This window comes from Schistocerca nitens, chromosome 3, assembly GCF_023898315.1.
Source record: "Schistocerca nitens isolate TAMUIC-IGC-003100 chromosome 3, iqSchNite1.1, whole genome shotgun sequence".
NCBI classification, from domain to species: domain Eukaryota; kingdom Metazoa; phylum Arthropoda; class Insecta; order Orthoptera; family Acrididae; genus Schistocerca; species Schistocerca nitens.
Window position 1 is genome coordinate 733,323,810 of NC_064616.1, and position 24,715 is coordinate 733,348,524.

The 24,715-nt window shown below is 39.9% G+C and overlaps 1 protein-coding gene across 1 annotated transcript in view; it reads left to right on the forward strand.

The window, feature by feature from the left end:
* LOC126249409 (uncharacterized) overlaps positions 1-24,715 on the forward strand; it is a 405,665-nt gene that overhangs the window by 265,635 nt on the left and 115,315 nt on the right. The window contains exon 5 of the mRNA XM_049951063.1: positions 4,977-5,165. Coding sequence (XP_049807020.1) covers positions 4,977-5,165 — 189 coding nt within the window. The remainder of the gene's footprint in view (positions 1-4,976; positions 5,166-24,715) is intronic.

Below are 24,715 nucleotides of genomic sequence, written 5' to 3' on the forward strand. Positions count from 1 at the left end.
TTGCATTTATAGTAGAATGACGTTTCTGTATGGCCACAATTTTTAATTTGGAATAGGCATGATTCTGTTTTCAGACCTCTGATCTGAAATTAGTTTACTTTGCAAATTTTTTGGGAACTATAGTTAAAAACACTGTGGAAAACCTTGTCATAGGTGAAGGTCAGTAGTGGATTTCTTTTTCTTCTTTTCTTTTGCATTGTATTACATTTAGTTACATTCAGGGTCAACTGCCAGAGCCTGCACCGTTCATCACCCCTGTGTAGGTCATTATGCAAATTGATACTGTATTGTGGCATTACTACTTTCTTGTAGACACCTGCATCACCTGCGAACAGTCCTTAAGAGATTCCAACATTTTGTATTAGATCATTTATATATATTGTAAACAGTAACAGTCCTGTCAAGTATCTCTCTAGAAATTTCAATAGTAAATCAAATACCATCATCTGAAAATATTATAAATCTTCTAAATACTCTTATTTGTCTTCTTTTTTGTGCCACAAGCAATTGCTTGCTTATGATTTGGTAATTATTTTAATTCTTGGATGGATGTCTGACTTGTCACCACAATTGTGAGTTACACTAAGAGAGGAAAGTCATTTGCACTTTATATCTGCGAATTACATAAACATGTTTAGTGTCCTCATATTTTTACTGTTGTAATAACTGAGACAGAGATCCGCAGCTCATGGTCTAGAACCTAGTGTCACTGCTTCTACTCCGCAGTTTCCAAGGTTTGGTTCCCTGCCAGATGGGAGATTTTCTTTACTTGGTGACTGGATGTTTGTGTTGTCTTACTCATTTCATCTACTCTTCATTGACACACAAGCTGACAAGGTGGTATCTTATAGAAAGACTTGCACCGGGCAGTCTAGCTACGTCAGATGAGGTCTTCCGACTAATAATACCGTATGATCCCCCCCCCCTTCCTCTCTCTCTCTCTCTCTCTCTCTCTCTCTCTCTCTCTCTCTCTCTCTCCCTCTCTGCGAAAGAGAGAGAGGAAACCACAACTAGACATTTTCCTGTAAGAATGTGAGAAACTGCCCACGAACTACGCTTCATCTGGTTAGTGTACTGGACCAGTGGTCATTAATTAGGCACATGTATTCAGTGTTGGTTTAGCTAGTCTCACTTGTTGTAAGCTTATGCTATACATTAACATATAAATCTACTTCATACTCCATAAGCCACCTAATGGTGTGTGGCGAAAGGTACTTCTGATACACTAAGCGATCCCCCCTTCTCTGTTCCACTAAAATATGGTGCATGGGAAGAATGACCATCAGTAAACCTCTGTATTATCTATACTTTATCAAAAATTTTCTCTTCATAGTCATTTCATTAGATAGCAAACTTCTCTGTGATGCACAATCCCTCTCATGTAACATCCACCACAGGAGTTCATTGAGCATCTCTGTAACTCTCTCACGCCGATTAAACGATCCCGTGACAAAATGCGCCACTGTTTGTTGGACCTTCTCTATCTCTTCTGTCAGTCCTACCTGGTAAGAATCTCAGATTGATGAACAGTACTCAAGAATGGGTCGAACAAGTGTCTTGTAAGCCACTTCCTTCATGGATGAGTTATATTTCCCTAAGATTCTTCCTGTGATTGACAATCTGACATATGGTTTTCCTGTCATTTGTTTTATGTGGTCATTCCACTTCAGGTCTCTTGGGATAGTTACTCCTAGATATTTTACGTTACATACTGTTTCCAGCGATTTGTTATCAATTGTATAGCTGTACAGTAGTGGATTTCTTTTTCTTCTTTTCTTTTGCATTGTGTTACATTTATTTACATTCAGGGTTGACTGCCAGAGCCTGCACCATTCATCAGCCCTGTGTAGGTCATTATGCAAATTGATACTGTCTTGTGGCATTGCTACTTTCTTGTAGCCACCTGCATCTTCTGCAAACAGTCTTTAAGAGCTTTCAACGTTTTGTACTAGATCACTTATATACATTGTAAACAGTAACAATCCTATCAGCTTCCTTCAGGTACTCTGGAAATTATCTGTACATCTGTCAGTTTTGTTTCATTAAGAGTGATGTGTTGAGTTTTATCTGTGAGGAAGTCCTGAATCCAGTCGCAAATCTGGTCTGGTACTCAGTAAGCTCATATATTTTTCACTAGACAGCACTGCAGGACAATATCAAATGCCTTCCTGAGATCAAGGGACATGCATCAACCAGAGCATCATTGTGTACAGTGCTATGAATCTCACGGAGGAACAGATTGAGCTGAATTTTGCAAGATCTCTGTTTGTGGAATATTGTTTTTTGTAGAGGAGATTTTTGTTCTCCAAAAACATTGTAATTCTTGACCGTAAAACAAGTTCCATAATTCTACAACAGGTTGACATCAACGATATAAGCCTATAATTATGTGCATCTGTCGTATGACCCTTCTTGTAAACAGGAACGACGTGCTTTTTTCCGCTTGCTAGGTACCGTTTGTTGCTTCAGCAATCTGTGATAAACTGTTGCTAGAAGAGTAGCAAGTTCTTTCACATTATCTTTGTAAAATCTTACAGGTGTCTCATCTGGTCCTTCATATCTTTCCACTACGAAGTAATTGTACTTGTTTTTCTACTCCATGAGCAGCTATCTTAATATCTGCCATTTCAATGTTTGTACAGTGATTGAAAGTAAGAACTGTATTACAGTCTTCTGTAGTGAAATGATTTTGGAAGACCGAATTCAGAATTTGGGGATTCTCTCTGTGATTTTCCATTTTCGTAATAGTATATTCAATGAGTGACTAAATAAAGGATTTTGAACCACCAACTGGTTTTATGTAAGACTAAAATAAAATCTCTTAGGGTTTTTAGTCAAATTGGCTCACAAAATTTTAGTTTCAAAGCCATTGACTGCTTCTCTCCTCCCTCTCCTTATGCTCCTTTTTACTGTGTTCAGCTTTTGTTTGTCAGGCAGGTTTTGGCTTCTCTCGAATCTGTGACAAAGCTCTCTTTGTTTACATAGCAGTTTTATAACATCGTTATTAAATCATTTTGGGTCTTTTCCATCCCTTATGACCTTGTTCAGAACATACTCGTCTAATACATACTGAACATTGCTTTTAAATTTTTTCCACTTGTGCTCTACATTTACATTCTCAGCACTGAATATTTGATGCTGACTACTTGGATATTCTGCAATTTGTATCCTGTCACTCTTGCTAAGCAAAAATACTTTTCTACCTTTGTTAATGTTCCTTGTAATACCTATAAATACCCATAGTCATAGTTGCTGTCACAGCCCTATGATGACTGATGCTCTCTTTTATGTTAACTTATTCAATAATTTCGTGTCTGTTTGTTGCTAGGAGGTGGAAGATGGTGCCTTCATGAGTTGTTTGTGTAGTTATCTGCCGAAAGTAATTTTCAGAGAAGACATTCAGAATAATGTCACACGAATCCCTGGCTCTGCCACTAGTTTTGATAGCATGATTCTCCCGATCTATAGCTGGCAAGTTTAAGTAACTCCCTATTGCAATGGCATGGAAAGTTAATGATATTCTACAAGTTCTTTCTGAAGTGACCTACCACTACGGCTCCTGACCCAGGTGGTTTAAAAAAGAATCTGATTACCATTTTTGACCAACCTGTGGTGCTTAATGTCACCCAAATTACTTCACACTCAGAATCCATGATAACCTCGCTAGATATAGAATTTTTTAATGCAATAAATACACCTCCATCATTGGTGACTAACATATCCTGATGATAAATATTACAATCTGACCTTAGGATTTCATAGCTATTCACTTCGGTTTCAACCAACTTTCTGTTCCTAATACTGTCTGGGGAATACTATGTGGGCATTATAACCTTCAGTAAGTTCTGCTAGTTCTGGGACCACTCCTTGGATGTTCCTGCAGTTAATTAATATCATCTTAATCTTTTCAGTATCCAGTCTGTGAGAACGAGCATTCTCTGAGACTGTAGTGGCTCATGTATCTTTTGTTTTGACAGGCAATTCCTCTCTGATCCCAAGAGGGGCTTCTCCAACCCTGTTAAAAAACAACAACCAAATGCATTCCACCCATTGTCTGCTAACCAAGTAACTTCATCCTGCATGTACTGTAACTGTATAGTAAATTGTTGCAGTGAATCTTGAGTGTGCTTGCTTTCACAGGCCATTGCGCATCTGTATGAAATGTGTGGAAACCAGTATTAATTTTATTTCAGATAAGGGTTTGTTGCTTGTCATTGCTGATGGATGTTGGCCCTTCTATGTATTTTCAGTTCCTGTATCATTTTATTGGGCACTGTATTTAATATACAGCATAAATGTTTTGTTGTTTCAGACTGTGTGTGCTAAATTTTAATAAAGTGTAATCTTCTTAAAACAATTCCATTTGAATATGTTTTTTACTAAAATTATTTTGTTCAGACTCATGATAATGACAAAGTTTACTGGTTTCAACCGCTAAGCAGTCATCATCAGAACTGGAAGGGGGAAAAAAGCAATAATTATTGGTAAGTAGGTAGGATGTATCTGTTAATATTCACAGGTATTAGAGGAGCGTGCTTCTGTACCCACTATTGATATGAGTTAGTTCCTTTCCTATAAGTGTGATATAAAAGCAGAAACACCAGTTTGTATTACATGACCAAGATGTACACATCATGGCAGTAACATATTACCTAGTAACAAGCTGGATGAGTATGTTATTTTTGTCATGTTTATATACTTTCCAGTTTTATATTTAACAATATTTTTCTAGTTCAGTGATGACTGCTAAACATACAAAACTGGTCAACTTTGACATTAATATTTAGTGTAGTCAAGACAGTTTTGATGACAACACATTTGCGTGTGTATGTGTGTGTTGCGGGGTGGGGGATTGGAAGTGTGGTCAGTTGGTAGTTCGTACTTTCCATCATCAAAAACCCATAGTTATTTATTATTAGAATTTCAGTTTGAGTTGCTGATATCTCACTTAATTTATTTGTTGCCATTTTACACAGGTAGTTTTTGCTGAAGACGAGGGAGGTTTCGCGCATCATGTAATGGGCATTGTACATGATGCTGCAACTTATCTTCCAGACTTGTTAGACCATATGGCCGAAAATTACCCAAACTTGACTGTAAAAAATGGTGTTCTTGGAAGAGGCTCAGATATTGAGACGACCACAATGGCCCATTACAGAGAACAGGTATTCATTATTTGGTCATTTATATTCATTGAGTCAGTTGGTTCCATTGTCATTCTTTTTAATACAGCAGTGAATACAACAATGTGTTTGTTTTGGTTAAGGTTATTTTCTTAGTGCTGTGATACATGAAAGTTCTTTTCTTGCATTATTTGTGTGTTTTTCTCTGATTACAGTCCATCTAAGTTTGTTTGAAAAACTGTACATAAAATAAGTTTGAAATGTATTCATGAAAGTTTGTAGTAGCTCATTTACATGGTAACAGAGTAAAACGAATTATTTAGAAATAAAGAAACGATTCATCGGAAAGCAGAATTGCTGCATTGTTGACAGACACACAAACAGCTTTGCTTTGCTAGCTTTTGGAATGAAATTCCTTTCTCAAGCTGTAGGAGAAACATGCACACAAACACATGCATGTTTCCCCTACAGGTTGAGAAATGAATTTAATTCCAAAAGCTAGCAAAGCAGAGCCCTGTAGATTTTGTTTGTGTGTCTGTCGACGACACAGTGCTTTTGCCTTTTGGTGAGTCGTCTCTTTATTCCTAAATAATTTGTTATTCTCAACCAGAACTTTCTGTGCATAGTTATATTACTAACACAGTAAAAAGCAGATATGTTGAAATACTGCATATATGTTGCATGTGACAGCTGGATTAAGTAGAACCTGAAGTAAAAGTAATATTTATTTTCATTACAATATAATGCTGTTTCTATGACAAATTGTATGTCATATTTGGAAAACTATACAGAGGTCACTCCTGCCTTGAAAGCAATGATTTAGCAGTGTAGCACTAACCTTTACATTGTTAAATAACTTCCTTGGAAAACAGTATGGGGCATTAAGAATAAACTGAATGAGGTAGTACTGTTTTAAACAGACTGGGCTTGTATTCGGGATGGTGGAGTCTCAAATCTTCATCTGACCATCCTGATTTAAGTTGTTTGAGGTTTCCGTAAATTACTTAAGGCAAATACCAGGATTGTTCCTACTTGAAGGCCACAGCTGACTACCTGTCCCATACTTGTCAAGTTAGTATGTAAATGCCTGTAATATGAATTTATGTTTTCTTAAATTGCAATACTGCAACTTGTCCAATACCCTTGTAAAAGTGGTCTACAGATGGATATTACTGGGTGGCTATAATTAAAGTGGAGTTACTCACAGAGGTCCAATGTGGGCTGTAATTATCGTATGACAGCGAAACTTGGTAGATATTGTAATGGATAATGCGAAATTTATTTACTCTGGAAAAAGTTTAGTTGCAATTTTGACCATAAGTTGCAAACCTCAAACTGTGAATGCAAGGAAGATGTATAGAAATGTTACCATACGTAATGTATTAGGAACAGCACATGGGCAGAAAAGTGAGAAAGTCATAATGTTGATTTTATTGTTAACCATTGCTTACACAATTTGTTCAGTATGAGCACTGGAGACATCGATGATATGCTGCATCCTTAAAACAATGTGATCAACAATTACTTGCAGCAGTTCTGGTGGAATCTGAGCAATGTGTTCCTGCCTTCACATCAGGACGAGACTGAATACGTGTCCTTTTAGGTATCCCCAGAGTCAATTGTTACATGGATTCAGATCAGCTGATCTTGCGGACCATGCATCTGGAAGACCTGTGGAGGTAATATGTTCATGGAAAGTTGCATTACGCATACCTTTCACAGGGCAAGTGACATGAAGTGTTACCCCATCTTGCACGATAACAGTGGTTTCCACACAGTTGCACTGTTCCAAAGCAGGACTCACATGCTGTACTAGGAGGTCTCAATAATGTGCAGATGACACGGTACACTGCACAGGCCCTATGGGTGTATTCTCTTCAAAGAAGAACGGGCCAAGAATAAAGGTGCTTGTGAATCCACACAGCACAGTCACATACAGCAAACACAATGGCTCTTCATCCACAACAAGTGGTTTAACAAGACTCCAAATTTAGCAATTCTGTGTATTCACTTCACCCTATAGTGTAAAATGTGCCCATCACTCCATAGAATATTGCGCGGCTGCATGTCATCAACTTCGATCCGTGCCAGAAGCCAAAGAGGAAACTCATATCATTGCTGTGTGTCATGAAGTTTCAGCTGCTGTGTCATCTGGATCTTGTATGGGTACCAGTGTAAAATAGGTGGCATAACTTTCGTTACTGTTGACCATGGGACAGACAATTGTCATGACACTGCATGAGCACTAGCACTACCCAGGGCATGTGCTGGGTCGTCATTTAGAGCAACAGCAACCTCATCAGAACTTCCACTGGGACAAGCTGTCTTCCTCTTAGAAGTGCCACACCAACCTCACCAGTATTTTTCAATTTCATTGTCATCTTGTTTAAACCATTTAATGACAATAGGCTTCACCTCAGACATTTCAGTTAGCAATACTCTCTCTGTGCAACACTGTAATTGCTGCCGTTTGCATAAAACAGTTCAGTTTCACAAACAGTGCACAGTATCTCTTCTTAATAGCCATACTGTTCACTCACGTCACGGCTTGTCGAATGACAGCGTGGATGTTATACTGTCTTACTGACAGTGTATAGCACCAGATTTGCATCCAGTTGCCAAAATTGAAACTATCTTTTTCCCACACAAATCAGTTCCACCTTAACACGTTAGCATATCTACCAAGTTTCACTGTCATACTATAACTACAGCCCAACTGGACCTCTGTGACCAGCTGCATTTTACTTTTAACCACCCTGTACTACTATACAATGTTAGCAAACCACAAAGCTCCATGAATTACTGTTTGGGCTTTTTCAACTCTTCTTCCTGTTGCTCCTGTGTTACATATACCGCTACAGTGATGTTGACATCTTTTCATTCGTTTCTGCAGTCATATCACATTACTCATACTCACATATTAAAGACTCGCAACAGGAATAATTTAGTCAGTGTACCCTTTTTTACAAGAATCTCATCTCAGCATACCCATCACAGGGTGAATAACATTTCTGTCATGATCATAGGCCTATTCTGTAAACATTCATACAGTAGGCCTTGTTTTGCTCATCAAGTCCCACTAAGTGTGTGGGAAATGTAATTCAGTCATCATTGTGTAAGATAATTCTGAAAGACTTATCTGACTTCTCAAGATGTCAGGTGTTGAAAAAATATGTAATCACCAAGAGAAATGGATGCTTCAACATAGATGCGGAGAGGACAGCAGATTACACTGTTGTATTTGACCACGAACGGCACTTGTATAATTTCCTCAATATTTTTTGAGTACTAGATGCGGTCAGGACAGTGTTCTAAATAGTCGTGAGTGCATTATGTTGGAGCTAAGAGAATTCAAATGTGGGCAAATTGTTGGCACTTGTATGGTGGGTGCTTCTGTAGCCAAGGCAGGAAAAGCAGAAAAATATCGTCCCCTAAGTCACCTGACGGATGAGAATGTTTGTTGAATAATCGTGATGGACAGGCATTGAAGAGAAGATCTGCTGATCTTGCAGGTTATGCATCTGGAAAACCTCTGGAGATAACATGTTCATGGAAGGTTGCATTAAGCAGCACTTTGACTCTGCAAGTGACATGAGGTGTTGCCCCATCTTGCATGAAAACAGTGGTTTCCACACAGCTGCATTCTTCCAAAGTGGGAATTGCATGCTGTACAGGGAGGTCTCAATGACATGCACATATCATGGTGCTACTGACAGGTCCTCTGGGTGCGTTCACTTCAAAGAAAAATGCAACGATAATAAAGGTGCTTACGAATCAACTCCATAGTGTCACACACAAAGAGTGAAATGGCTCTTCGTGAACAACACATGGTTTAACAGTTACCCCAGATTTGACAGTTCTTGTATTCACTGCATCCTGCAGTGAAAACTGTACCCCATCACTCCATAGAATATTGCCAGCCACAGGTCGTTAACTTTGATTTGTTCCAGAAACTGAAGAGAAAATTCAGAACATTGCTGCCGATCATGAAGTTTCAGTTACTGCAACATCTGGATTTTGTGTGGTTATCAGTATAAAATAGACTGCAGAACTGTCTACTGTTTATCATGGGGTAGACAATTCTCATCACACTGCATGAGCACTAGCACTATCCAGCGCACATGTTGTATGGTCAGTTACAGTAACAGCAATCTCATCAATACATACCAGGCTAGGACACCTTCCTCTTCCAGGTGCCGCCACCAAGATCACACCCATGTTTTCAAATTTCATTATCATCTTCTTTAATCCATTTAATGACATCAGGCTGCTCTTCAGACCTTTCAGTGGTGATACTCTCCATGCAGCACTGTAATTGCTGCTGTTCACATAAAATAGTTTCACTAATAGCACACGGTTTCATGATAGCTATACCATTCACTTAATTAAGAACTTGTCATACAAACAGTTTACAACATCAGATTTGCATGTGGTGGTGACAGTTGGAACTAATGCTTTTTTCAGCATAAATTGGTTCCACATTAATGCTTCAACATATCTCCAAAGTTTCATTGCCATACAATAATTACAATCCACACTGGACCTCTGTTAGTTGCTGCACTTCAATTATATCCACCCACTACTACTACTAATACTACTACTTGCAGATAATCTGAATATATGTTACTGTTCCCTAATTTATGACTGAAGCAGGAATACCATAGTCTGTGAATAATCTATTGTTTATGCAGTGGCTGAGAAAATATGTATAATGTCCACAATGTATGTTCCCTTAACATTTCAAAAAAGCAGCTGCATCAACCTTGAAATGATTATTGGATCTTTTGAATCCGGGCACTTGGGGCTAATAACACAACTGATAGATTAACCTGTATGCCAGATCTGGATTGAATTTTGATCTTTGCTGTGCACTGGCAAAACTCAACTGTGTGAGACATCTGATAATGGCTTGAAGCCATTGGCATTGTAGCACCTGTTATTAATGTAACAAAAGCAATTTAATTCACAACTCTTTGTTGTTCTTGTTGTTGCTGTTGTTGTGGTCATCAGTCTGAAGACTGGTTTGATGCAGCCTTTCACAATAGTTTACTCTGGGAAGCCTCTTCATCTCACAAGGGAACCTCCCCATCGCACCCCCCTCAGATTTAGTTATAAGTTGGCACAGTGGATAGGCCTTGAAAAACTGAACACAGATCAATCGAGAAAACAGGAAGAAGTTGTGTGAAACTATGAAAAAAATAAGCAAAATATCAAACTGAGTAGGCCATGCGCAAGATAGGTAACATCAAGGATACCGTGAATTCAGGAGCGCTGTGGCCCCGCGGTTAGCGTGAGCAGCTGCGGAACGAGAGGTCCTTGGTTCAAGTCTTCCCTCGAGTGAAAAGTTTACTTTCTTTATTTTCGCAAAGTTATGATCTGTCCGTTCGTTCATTGACGTCTCTGTTCACTGTAATAAATTTAGTGTCTGTGTTTTGCGACCGCACCGCAAAACCGTGGGATTACTAGACGAAACGACGTGCCTCTCCAATGGGAACCGAAAACATTTGATCGCAAGGTCATAGGCCAACCGATTCCTCCACAGGAAAACACGTCTGATATATTCTATATGACACTGGTGACGGCATGTGCGTCACATGACAGGAATATGTTGTCGACCCACCTAACTTTTACACTTGGCGAATGTGTAAAAAGATTCTTCTACCTTGCCCAATTTAGGTTTTCTTGTGGATGTGATAATCAGTCCCAAAAAAGTGATGAAAACAGAAGAGTTGTCACATAAACTGCAACAAATGAATGCAACAGTTTCACAGTCGCACAGTTTTCCCTGTGCTCTGTCAAAACATATGTTTTTAACGTTTTCAAATTTTTCCATGTATAGGCGTCAAATCCTGCATATGTCCAAGCAAATCTGAACATGTCCTGGAATATTGGAGAGTGAAGTTGATTATGTGTGAGTGCCTGAACTTTGATAATTGTCTGAAAATAAAAAATTAAACATTTCACTTGAGGGAAGACTTGAACCAAGGACCTCTCGTTCCGCAGCTGCTCACGCTAACCACGGGACCACGACGCTCCTGAGCTCACTTCACCCTTGATGTTGCCTATGTTGCGCATGGACTACTCAGTTTGTATTTTTTGCTTATTTTTTTCATAGTTCCACACAACTTCTTCCTGTTTTCTCGATTGATCTGTGTTCAGTTTTTCAAGGCCTATCCACTGTGCCCACTTAAATTAAATCTGAGGGGGGTGCGATGGGGAGGTTCCCTTGTCAGAATACTACTACTAGGGACAGAAAGCAGGCTGAAACAAGTATCAGAGGCATTGAAATTCAATGCATCTTTTCTTTATTGTGGGACCTACAGCATATATTGTGTCCCAGTAGGACATGGGAAGGCAGTAGGTATGGGAAGGGGAGGCTGGCTAAGCTTATAGGTGACAGTGTAGTGAGTGGTGGTGGTGGTAGTGGTGTCACTCATGGAAAAATTCCTGTAGTAGTTGGTGTTACCTTTTTTAGACTGAAGTCAGGTGATAGGAATACCTGCTTAAAAGGAAGTGCCTCTAACTAAGGGCTCACCTCCAGAGGATGTAATGTTTCCAAGTAGAGAAGGAATTAGCATATTTCATCAAAATATAAGAGGTATTAAAGTTAGTGAACTGCTAATAGATGTTAACTCTGAAATTATTGGTATATCAGAGCACCTTAAATAATTTGATAATTCAGAGGCTTCCTTTACCAGGCTACAGATTAGCTGGCTGTTTCTCAAGGAGTTCTCTGCGGGGTGGGGGAGTGGCTCTGTACGTAAAAAAACAGTATTTCATTTGAGTCCATAGACATATCACGACACTGCACTGAACAGATATTTGAAAGTTGTGCAGCATTAGTTGAATTTAGTGAAACTAAACTTCTAATTGCTGTTGTTTATAGGTCCCCTAACTCCGACTTCAGAGCATTTTTGCTTAAGGTAGAGAGGGTTCTTGATTCACTTTGTAGGAAGTACCAGAAAGTAGTTATATGTGGTGACTTCAATATTAATTTTGTATATGATTGTGCAAGAAAAAGGATGTTGGTAGATCTCCTAAATTCATATGATCTGATGCAAACTGTGTTTTTTCCAACTAGGTTGCAGGGGAACAGTAGCACAGCCATAGACAATATTTTTATTCATTCTTCATTACTAGATGGGCATTCTGTTAGAAAAAGGGTGAATGGCCATTTAGACAATGATGCACAAATTTTAACACTAAAAGGTTTTTGTACTCAAACCAATGTCATATTTAATTACAAACTACGTAGGAAAGTTAATCCAACAGCAATAGAGAGTTTTTTAAAACTTGTCAATGAACAAGAGTGGCAAGATGTTTATAGTGCCTATAATATAGATGATAAATACAATGCTTTCCATAACACATTTCTCATCATCTTTGAGAGTTGCTTTCCATCAGAACATTCTAAACGGGGTTCTAGCAGTAATGGACAGCCCGGTTGACTGACTAGTGGGATAAGGATATCATGTAGAACAAAGTGGGAATTATATCAAAATGTTAGAAGTAGTCACAATCAAGCTACAGTAGCCCATTACAAACAGTATTGTAAGGTGCTTAAAAATGTTATTAGCAAGGCAAAAAGTATGTGATATGCAAATAGAATAGCTAATTTGCAGGATAAAATTAAAGCCATATGGTCAGTTGTGAAGGAAGTATCTGGTCAGCAGCACAAGGTCGATGATATAAAGTCAGTTCGCAGTAATAATATTTCTGTTACCGATAAATCAGATATATGTACAGTATTTAACAATTATTTTCTGAGAATTGTTGGTGAATTAAATAAAAATTTAGTTCCTACAGGAAATCATATAAATTTCCTAGCAAATGCCTTTCTGAGATTGAGTCTGAAATACTCCTCTGTGATACAGACAAGAGGGAGATTGAGTCAATAATTAAATCACTGAAGACTAAGGACTCTCATGGTTATGATGGAGTGTCTAGCAGAATATTAAAGTACTGTGCTGCACATGTTAGCCCTGTATTTAGCCATATTTGTAATTTTTCCTTTAGAAATGGTCAGTTTCCTGAGCGATTAAAGTACTCAGTAGTAAAGCCACTTTATAAAAAGGGAGAAAGGGACAATGTAGATAATTTTAGACCTAATTCTATGCCATCAGTGTTTGCAAAAGTTATTGAAAAGACTGTTTATGTAAGGTGAATTGATCGTTTTATATAACACGATTTGCTATCAAATGTACAGTTCGGCTTTAGAAGTCATTTGACAACTGAAAATACTATATTCTCTTTTCTCAGTGAGGTACTGGATGGGCTAAACAAAATGTTTCGAACGCTTGGCGTATTTTTTGATTTAACAAAGGCATTTGACTGTGTTGCTCTCACAATATTGCTCCAGAAGTTCGGACCATTACGGAATAAGGGGAGTAGCTCACAATTAGTTCACCTCTTACTTTAGCAACAGGCAGCAAAAGGTCATTATTCACAATGTTGATAACGGCTGTGATGTGGGATCTGAGTGGGGTACTGTCAAGTGGGGGCTGCCCAGGGATCAGTGTTCGGGCCGCTCCTGTTCCTTATTTATATAAATGATATGCCCTCTAGTATTATGGGTAACTCTAAAATGTTTCTGTTTGCTGATGACACTAGCTTGGTAGTAAAAGGGTGTTGTGTGCAACATTGACTCGGTTTCAAGTAGTGCAGTACATGACCTCAGTTCATGGCTTGTAGAAAATAAACTAACATTAAATCACAGTAAGACTCAGTTTTTACAGTTTCTAACACACAATTCAACAAAACCTGACATTTTAATCTCTCAGAACGGGCATATGATTAGTGAAACTGAACAGTTCAAATTTCTAGGTGTTCAGATAGATAGTAAGCTGTTGTGGAAAGCCCACGTTCAGGATCTTGTTCAAAGACTTAATACTGCCATTTTCACTATTCAAACGGTATCAAAAGTGAGTGATACTTCGACACATAAATTAGTCTACTTTGCTTATTTTCATTCACTTATGTCGTATGGTATAATGTTTTGGGGTAACTCTTCCCATTCTAGGAGGATATTTTTGGCTCAGAAACGGCTGGTTCAGGCAGTAAGTGGTGTGAGTTCACGAACCTCTTGTCGACCTCTGCTCACGCGTCTGGGTATTTTGACATTGGCTTCTCAGTATGTATATTCCTTATGTTGTTTCTTGTTACCAATATTAGTTTATTTCCAAGAATAAGCAGCTTTCACTCGGTTAATACTCAGCAGAAATCAAACCTCCATTTGTATCGGACTTCCTTAACTCTTGTGCAAAAAGGTGTGCAGTATACTGCTGCATCCATTTTCAATAAGCTGCCACTCGAATTAAAAAAAATCTTAGCAGTAATCCACGGGCTTTCAAATCAAAACTGAAGAGTTTCCTCATGGGTCACTCCTTCTATTCTGTCAAGGAGTTCCTTGAAAAATTAAGCTGATTCTTATTGTATTGCTGATAGCGTTTACTTAAACTTATGGACTGACTTTTTTTCAGGTTCATGAACATTTATTTTTATCTGTTATTACTTTTATGTTGTAAGTTCATGTACTGACACGTTCAATGAGCTTGGAGATTTGCTCCTCAATTTGCTCCTACGGAACTTGACGTGTAAATAAATAAACAAATAAATAAATAGATATTATGTACAGAATTGGTAGACAGTTTGCTGCTTGACATTTTATTTTGGCACATAAGCTTTTCCTGGTTTATTGTCTTCATTAGTACATGTCCTGACATTGTTGATATGTTAACTTCGAGTAAGCCATTATTGGTCTCTGTAGTTGTCAAATGTAATATGGTCGCAGATGAGGCTGAGTGGTGCAGTCACCGTGGTGTGGTGGTTGTGATGCTGGACTGTTGCATGGAGGGTCGTGAGTTTAAAACTCACCTGAACTTAAAATTTTAATTTCTATATTTGGTTCGAGTACATTCTAGAAGTATCCACAAATGTCAAGAATCATTGTACTGGAATGTTCTGTAACTGTATATATACCGTATGTGTTCTGGCCAAAGGCAGTTCGCACCACGCACTTGCTTGTGCGTGATTTCCCTAAATCACTGCAAGCAAATGCCGGGATGGTTCCTCTGAAAGGGCACGGCCGACTTCCTTCCCCATCCTTCCCTAATCCGATGAGACCAATGACCACGCTGTCTGGTCTCCTTCCCCAAAAACAACCAACCAACTTGCTTGTGCAAGTGCTGACTGAACCTTCGTTAAGTGAACTTAGTGATCATTATTCATCTAATTACACGTTCTTCTACGTGACATTATTCTGGTGGAGGCGCAGGATATTGGAACTTCTGATAGTGCACATTATGGACGACACAGTGGCTCCCATCAGGCCATGACAGAGCCGCTGTTTATGTGGCTGGAAACCCGAATTCGAGCCGTATTCAACAGATTGCAATCTATCGGAGACAGAAGAAGAAGAGGATGATGTTACGATGACAGCAACTGTGTGCTACCACACGAGACATCCGGGTTCTCTGGTGACAATGGTCAAGATCCAAACAAATGGCTGGAGGTATATGAGTGTATAGCCAAATTTAACAAATGGAATGACACCGTGTGTTTGGCTAACGTATTTTTCTACTGGGAGGGCACTGCCCAGCAATGGCATGAGAACAACGAGGAGAAGTTCACAAGGTGGGAAGTATTCCAGGCGGAACTGCACAAGTATTTCAGCGACACACAATAACAGAAGTGCAAGGCTGAAGATAAATTAAAGTGCAGGGCACAGTGTCCAGGAGAAACTACAGCATCCTACATTCAAGACACCTTGGAGCTGTGCAAAATAGGGGATCATAGAATGAAGGAGGAAGATGAGGTTGCAAATCTCATGAAGTATGTTGCTGAGGACATGTATCAAGCCCTACTCCTGAAGGAGGTTTCGACAGCAGGCGACTTCATAAAATGGTGCCAGTATGATATGATTACACACAAGAAGTTTGAACGGCTTCCAAACATCATATTAATGTCTGTGATGGTGGAAGGAACTGATTTCACAAGTGTTTTTCGTCAGATAATGAGAGAGGAAATTCAGAAGGCACTGGGATTGCACGACGAGCAAAACGCCAAGACACTTCAAGAGGTCATAAGGGAGGAAGTGGAATAGACATTGAACCCAATCTCTCGTCCTTCATTTCCCTTTAAAACGGTGAAAAAGTTGAGACACAGGCGAAGTTACATTCCTACAATGCCGCATGGGGAACCTGTTTTTAGCACCAAGGAAGACTGACGTCTGGAGGACCCAGGATAAGCAACCAGTACGTTTCCACTACGGACAACTGGGACATGTGGTGCCCTATTGTCGAGAAAGGCAGCGGATATTTGATGACGCCTGCACCTGAAGACAGCAGACCGATCTTAGCCAATGCCAACTCCGGGACGACGAAGATGAACGAGAAGATGTGGATGCAGGATGACGCAGGTCACCAGTGCTGCAAGCTAGCCACTGGAGAGGATGCTCCCCAACATGCCAATCAAGGTCCCCATCACCGTTTAGAAGCTCCAGCCGATCACCTAGCCGCTGCACCCTGGAAAACTAAAGAGTACGACCTTCCTTGCGGGTGAGGCCGCTGAAGAGAAAAATCCTCCAGCGTTGATCACTACAAAAATGATAGGAAGCTACGTCAATATCCTCATGAATGGCTGACCAGCCCAAGCTCTTGTGGACTCTGGAGCATCATATTCAGTCATTTCGGAGAAGTGCTGTCGCTAATTGCAGAAAACCGTATTCGTCAACAACAAAACATCTTTGCTGAAGGTGGCTAATGGGAAATATGTAAAACCTATAGGAAGATGTGTCATTCGTGTGAGTATAAGTGGCCATACACAGCCCTTACAATTCATTGTCTTACAAGAGTTTATTTATGGCATCATTCTCGGATGGGACTTTTTGAAAGCCTCTCAGGCAATTATAGATTTTAGTCGCTCGAAGATTATGCTAGACGAGACGAGATACTGTGGACAGGAAGATACGCATCCGAGTGTGTGGAGACTATGTGTGCTGGATGAAGTGATCATTCCTGCAGTCAATGCTAGAAAGGTAACTGTCATGTGTCATGTCATGCATCAACCCATTGATCTTGTAGTGGAATGTAAGAGAAGCATACCACTGAAGAATAATGTGGTCATCCCAACCTCTGTTGTCTTGTTTAAGAATGGATTCGGTGAATTGTGGATAGTTAACTGCAGATTCTTCCAAGACGCATGTGCTTAGCAAATGCCGAGCTGTTAATTGCCAAACAGTTGAGCATCATAGAAACCTCCCATGTCGAATCTGTGGGTGAAATTGGCACTACCACTACAAGACAAGATCTTATAGCTCGACTATCACCAGATCTCACTAAGGATCGTTACAATAAGCTACTTACCATTCTTCAAGAGTTCTATTAATGCTTGAATCCACAGGTGAAGAGCTTATTAGACAAATCGACGGTGAAGCACTGGTTTAGCACTGGAGTCCATCAACCAATAAGCTAGAGAGCATACTGTGTGTCAGCAATGGAACGTCGAATAATTCATGACGAGGTAGAGAAAATGCTGAAGAATGATATCATTCAGCCTTCTCAGAGCCCATGGTTGTCACCAGTGGTTCTCGTCAGGAAGAAGGATGGCAGTTGGCGCTTTTGCGTTGATTACAGGAAGCTTAATAAGATAACTAAATAGGCCGTTTATCCCCTTCCATGAATTGACGATATACTAGATTGTCTGAAGGGGGCTAAGTTTTTCTCAACCATGAACATGTATGTGGGATACTGGCAAATCGAAGTAGATGAGGCTGATCGTGAGAAAACTGCATTCATCACCCCAGAGGGCCTGTATGAGTTCAGGGTAATGCCGTTTGGTTTGTGTAGTGCATCAGCGACTTTTGAACGGATGATGGATAAACTTCTAAGTCACCTGAAGTGGACGATGTGTCTTTGTTATTTAGATGATATTATAGTGTTCTCAGAGACATTTGATGAACATGTAAAAGACTGAGGGCTGTTCTTAAGTGTCTCCAACAAGGCAGACTGAAACTTAATTCAAGAAAGTGTCTCTTTGGAGCAAACGAAATCATAATACTTGTACACCTTGTGTCAAACAAAGGTGTACGGCCAGACCTAGAAAAGGTGAGATCTATAATGGGATTTCTTATTCCTAAAAGTATTAGAGATGTGAGAAGCTTCCTCGGATCATGTTCTTATTACCATCGTTTTATCAAAGACTTTTGTATCAAAGCCAGGCAGCTTCAAGAGTTGTTAAAAGCTGATGCTAAATTTATCTGGGGTGCTCAACAAGATTCTTTTGATGTGCTGCGAAAAGCTCTGATGACTGACCCTGTACTTGGTCTGTATGTTGAGAGAGCACCTACAGAACTATACATAGATGCCAGTGGGTATGGGATCAGTGCTGTTCTGGTGCAAATTTTGTTTCTAGGACACTTACAAAAGCCGAGAGAAGCTACTCAACTACAGAAAGAGAATGTCTTGCAGTGATCTGGGCCATGTGCAAATTTCGACAGTATCTCTATGGAAGGCAATTCACAGTTGTTACAGACCATCATTCACTTTGTTGGTTGACAGCTCTTAAGGATCCATCAGGACGACTCGCCAGGTGGGCACTATATCTTCAAGAGTATGACATTACCATAGTGTACAAAAGTGGAAGAAAACACCAAGATGCTGACTGTCTCTCAAGAAACCCTGTGCAAGACTATCAAGACTTTGCTGAAGATAGTGACTGGTATGCTGCACTCCAGGATCTCTCTGCTTAGCAGAAGAAGGACATCAAGATATCTCAAATTATGCTTGCCTTAAATCGGTCAGAGGGTGTGAAAGGACAATTTAAGGTAGTTAATGGATCACTTTGCAAGAAAATCTTTGATCCGTTTGGGAAGAGGTCATTCCCAATCACATGCGCTTAGATTTTCCAGAAATTCCATGACACACCTGAGAGGGCAGACATTTAGGATTTATTAAGACATACAATAGGATCCGCAAGAGGTTTTTCTGGCCAGGTTTATTTAGGAGTGTCCGTCACTATGTGTCACACTGTTGAGTGTGCCAGAGGAGAAAAGCAGTTCCTCAGAAACCACCTGGCTGACTCATACCAGTTCCACCAGCCGAAACGCCTTTCTAGCATATTGGGATTGACCTCCTCGGATGATTTCCAACTCTGCTAGTGGCTATAGCTGGATTATTGTTTGCATGCTATGCCATTACAAAGGCCGTGAAAACAGCCAAAGCATTCGAGGTAGCCAAATTCATCATGGAAGACATTGTATTAAAACACGGTGCCCCAAGGTTGTTAATCATGGATTGAGGGAGAGTTTTTCAATTGAATCTTGTGACAGAGATAAACCGTCAGTGCTACATTACTCATCACATGACGACTGCCTACCATCCGCAAACTAACGGGCTTACTGAACGCCATAATAAGACTTTGGCTGACATGCTATCAATGTTCGTGAATGTTGAGCAGAGCAACTCGGATGAGGTGCTACCTTTCATGACGTTTGCCTACAACACCGCCAAACAAGACACCACAGGATTTATGCCATTTTTCCTGGTGCATGGGTGTGAGGTGACTACGACAATCTGACTCATACCAGTTCCACCAGCCGAAACGCCTTTCTAGCATATTGGGATTGACCTCCTCGGATGATTTCCAACTCTGCTAGTGGCTATAGCTGGATTATTGTTTGCATGCTATGCCATTACAAAGGCCGTGAAAACAGCCAAAGCATTCGAGGTAGCCAAATTCATCATGGAAGACATTGTATTAAAACACGGTGCCCCAAGGTTGTTAATCATGGATTGAGGGAGAGTTTTTCAATTGAATCTTGTGACAGAGATAAACCGTCAGTGCTACATTACTCATCACATGACGACTGCCTACCATCCGCAAACTAACGGGCTTACTGAACGCCATAATAAGACTTTGGCTGACATGCTATCAATGTTCGTGAATGTTGAGCAGAGCAACTCGGATGAGGTGCTACCTTTCATGACGTTTGCCTACAACACCGCCAAACAAGACACCACAGGATTTATGCCATTTTTCCTGGTGCATGGGTGTGAGGTGACTACGACAATGGACACTGTGTTTCTGTTACATCTTGATGACGTGGACGATGACTACATCGGCCAGGTATTAACCAAAGCTGAGGAAGCTCAGCAGTTAGCTCGACTTCGCCCGCTGTAGGCTCAAGAAAATGATCGCCGAAGGTATGACGTGAGCCACCGCCCTGTTGTCTACCAGCCTGCTGACCTCATCTGGATCTTCACTCCTGTTCGGAAGGTTGGTCTCTCTGAGAAGCTCCTCAGGCACTACTGTGGACCTGCTGTTGACAAACAGACCTGAACTTTACAACTCGGGTAGTGTAGAACAGGGAATCAATGATCGTAAAGCTGTTACAGCATCACTGAATATGGCTGCAAATGGGAACACAAAGAAAGGCGGGAATATCTTTCTTCTTAGCAAGAGCAACAAGAAACAGATTTCAGATAACCTGAGAGGGCAGCTCAAAAATGACATCTCCAACACTCACGACATTGAGTATCAATGGGAAAAATTCAAGAACATTGTACAATACACTTTAGACATGTATGTCCTTAGGAAAGTTTTGAGGGATGGAAAAGTCCCACTGTGGTTTGACAGTCATGTTAGAAAACTGATACAGAAGCAAATTTATAGTGTTTCGTGAATTTGAAAGTAAAATTCTGGCTAACGACTTGAAAAATCAGAACAAGTTTTGGTTTTATGTTAAATCAGTAAACAGATAGAAACCATCTGTTCAGACACTCTGTGGTCATAATGGCATTGAAATGGAGAATGAAATAGAAAAGGCCAAAATACTGAACGTTTTTTGAAAACATTTTCACAGAGGAAGATTGCATTGTAGTGCCTCCTCTAAAGCATCGCATGAATCACAAAGCAGCCGATATTGAAGTAAATGACCGTGGAATTAAAAAACAGCTGAAATCGCTCAACAGAGGGAAGGCCACTGGACCTGATGGGATGCCAGTATGATTCTACATGGAGTATATGAAAGAACTCGTCCACTTTCTAGCAGCAATACCATAGGTCTTTGGAGAAGTGAAATGTTCCCAGTGATTGTGAAAAATTGCCAGTCATTCCCGTTTTCAAGAAGGGTCATCAAGCAGAGACACAAAACTATAGATCTACTTCTCTGTCATTGGTCAGTTACAGAATTTGGGAACATGGTCAGTTATAGAATTTGGTAACATGTTTTATGCTCATGTATTATAACATTTATGGAGACCAAAAATCTCCATAGGAACTAACATGAATTCCAAAAACAATGATTGTGTGAAACCCAACTTGCAGTGTTCATCCGTAACACCCAGAAAGCAGTAGATACAGACATCCAGGTAGATTTTGTGAACCTTTACTTCCAGAAAGCATCAAAACAGTTCCACACTGGTGTCTAAATGAACAAAACATGAGCATATGGAATATCAAACCAACTGTGTGATTGAATTGAAGGGTTAATAGCAAACAGAACATAGCATGACCTTCTGAACAGAGAGCAGTCTTCAAGTGTAATAGCAATTTAGGGCATGCTACAGGGGAGTGTTACAGGCTCATTACATTTCACAATAAACATGAATGACCTAAAATTCTGCCATTACTGCATCTCCTACCTTCCAAACCTCGCAGAAGTTGTTCTGCGTACCTTGCAGAACTAGCATTCCTGGAAGAAAGGATATTGGGGAGACATTGGTTAGCCACAGCCTGGGGGATGTTTCCAGAATGAGATTTTCACTCTGCAGTGGAGTGTGCGCTGATATGAAACTTCATGGCAGATGAAAACTGTGTGCCGCACCGAGACTCGAACTCGGGACCTTTGCCTTTCGCGGGCAAGTGCTCTACCAACTTAGGTACCCAAGCATGACTCAGGACCCACTGTCACAGCTTTAATTCCGCCCATACTTTGTCTACTACCTTCCAAACCTCACAGAAGCTCTTCTGCGAACCTTGAAGAACTAGACTCCTGGAAGAAAGGAACCTGAGGTTCTTACACGTGGCATTTTGGAACATAATAGGTAGCGCATCCTATTACACACTTACCAATCTCTCATTCAGTATCACAGTAATCGCAAAACTGGAAAAAATTTTACTGTCACCATTACATATGTGTAGTAATACTGGTTCCACTACAGCTTCTCAGTAGAAAAAACATTATTTGTTTTCTAACAGCAAGTTTTGAGTGCTGAAGAAGACAAGAAGAAGATACCTCATGAAGATAATTGGACAGTTTTCTGTATGCAAAACAAAATTGTGCCGCCGCACATTGTTTGTATAGAATGAAACAATGATCAAGAATAATTCTGAAAGAGGACAGTGGAGGGCTGTGAGTTGGTGACAGTACAATGCAGTACAAGTGAAACTGGAGATTGATACCATGAGAACTGGATATTTAAGATGGGAAGTGGATGGCAAACAACAGTCACATGACGGATGCACAGTGTATAATTGTACAAAGCAGTAGCAAGTGTTGCAGTTAGCACCCAGTGGAGAAGTGCAGCTCTACAACTTGCAGACTGGTTGGCGGCCCTTAAGTTGGAGATCAGACCACAGCAGACAACTGGAGATAAGTTATGTGTATCTTAGTTATTGCGTGTTTGCATTAAAAGACTTGCATTGATGGTAGAGAGAGACATTTCTGTAATTGATAGAGGAGGGGACGAAGTTCAGATTAAAGTGATTGCTAGTGGAACAAGCACTCACAAGTAAAGCCAAATAGGTGATTTAGTAAATAATGATGTTTCAGTTTATGATGTGCCTCAGTGCTCTCCATTTGTAGATGTGGAACTGGAACAAAATGTCTTGACAAATGTAAAAAGCGAGATAGTTTAAACTTTGACAGTCATCCTTTTGACGATTTTATTGATGATACCCTTGACAAATGGTCAGTTGCATGATTTTAATTATTCTGATTCTGCTTATGTTAGTCAGGCTAATGTAAATGAACAGGAATTTGTACAAGAAGAGACCAAACTTGGCTTGATGCCTGTGAGAAGGAGAGAGAACATGAAGCAATATTTGAAGAAACTATTTTGGAAAGTGTGCAGCAGATGTTGGTTGCAATGGCGGGCACTATGGAAAACAATTTTGTAGTTGTGAACAACTGTGAATAAAAATTTCACTGATAAAAATATGGACCGACAATCTAGTGAGTTTAAACAACAGACTGATAATCTTGGTAAGAAGACTGACCAACGGCCGAGCAGTATTAACTGTTTGGCTGATGAGTTTAAGAAGTTTATATCTGAAATTAATGTAAAATTGGAATGCCAGGCAGCTGATTTTGAGAATATGTGGGAGCAAGATCTGCTTTTTTTTATGCTAAGGTTGACAAAAGAATGTCTCAAGTTGAGAATAAATTTAGGCAATCCTCTGAAAATGTTAAAACTCAATTAACTGAGAGTGTTAAAAAGATCACTATTGGAAGCAAACAAACAATGCAGTATGTTAAAGAGGATGTACATCAAACTCAGCAGGAAGTTGCCGCTGTAGAATTTGTTTGTGAAAATTATCATAAAGCTTTGGATAGTAAAATTAATGTTGAGTGTGCAAACTGAGATTTGTGAATGCTGTAGCTGGTCATGTCAAAGTGATAGAAATTAATGTAGATCACATAAATGATTATGGTTGCACATACGGTCTGGCTATCTGTATCGTTGAGGCAGTCAAGCCACTCCACTTCAGTAACATCTGTGGTTCATGGGTGTGGATACAACTCAACACAATACAAAATACACTCATTGCTCACAAAACTAGTCCATGCTGTGACATCATAGACATGCGGTAGCAGCCTAAAGATCCACTGGTAAGGCCATTGTCATTGCTAAATCCTATTAGCTGCCAAGTAAAGCAGTCCAAAAAACTAACCACAAGAGAGTCCTAAATCAAATCTAGATATAACGAAGCATGGTGTCTGTGAAACACAACATGGTCTGAAATGATTATGTTCTGCTGGATGGTAAGTAATATTAGGCATATGACATCAGCTGTTTTGGCCATGTGATAGTGTTCTTACACCATCTTGCAGTGTTCTCAAAAGTTTGTGACAGTGATTACCTTAAGGCTATCTCTCTGGAGGTGGTATCTCAGAACTGTTCACACTTACCTCAGATGGATACATTTGCCCTTCTACATCGACCTAGAAAGCTTGTAGTATCATCATGGAATCACCCTGTACATACATACCTGTAAATTTGACACTTTGTGGCACCATTGGATGACGTTTTCGAACACGGGTTCGTGTCTAAAACTTGATTTACCAAGTCCCCACTACAACCTCTAGACGTGAATGAATTTTGAATCACCCTATATATACTGAGTACCAGTTGACAATTATATCATCTAAATAGTTAACCATGTCTGAAATATTTTGGCTTAGTTGCTCCAAGCAGTATTGGAAAATTGACAGTGTACTGGCAATTCCAAAAGGTAGCTTGTTATAGCTGATACAATGATAGCTCACAAATCCAATTTGTGGCTGACATCGTAAATGCGATAGGTAGCCAGCCTGAATATACACAAGGAAAGTGTGTAGACACATCAGAGTCCAATCAGCTGCCAAGTAAAAC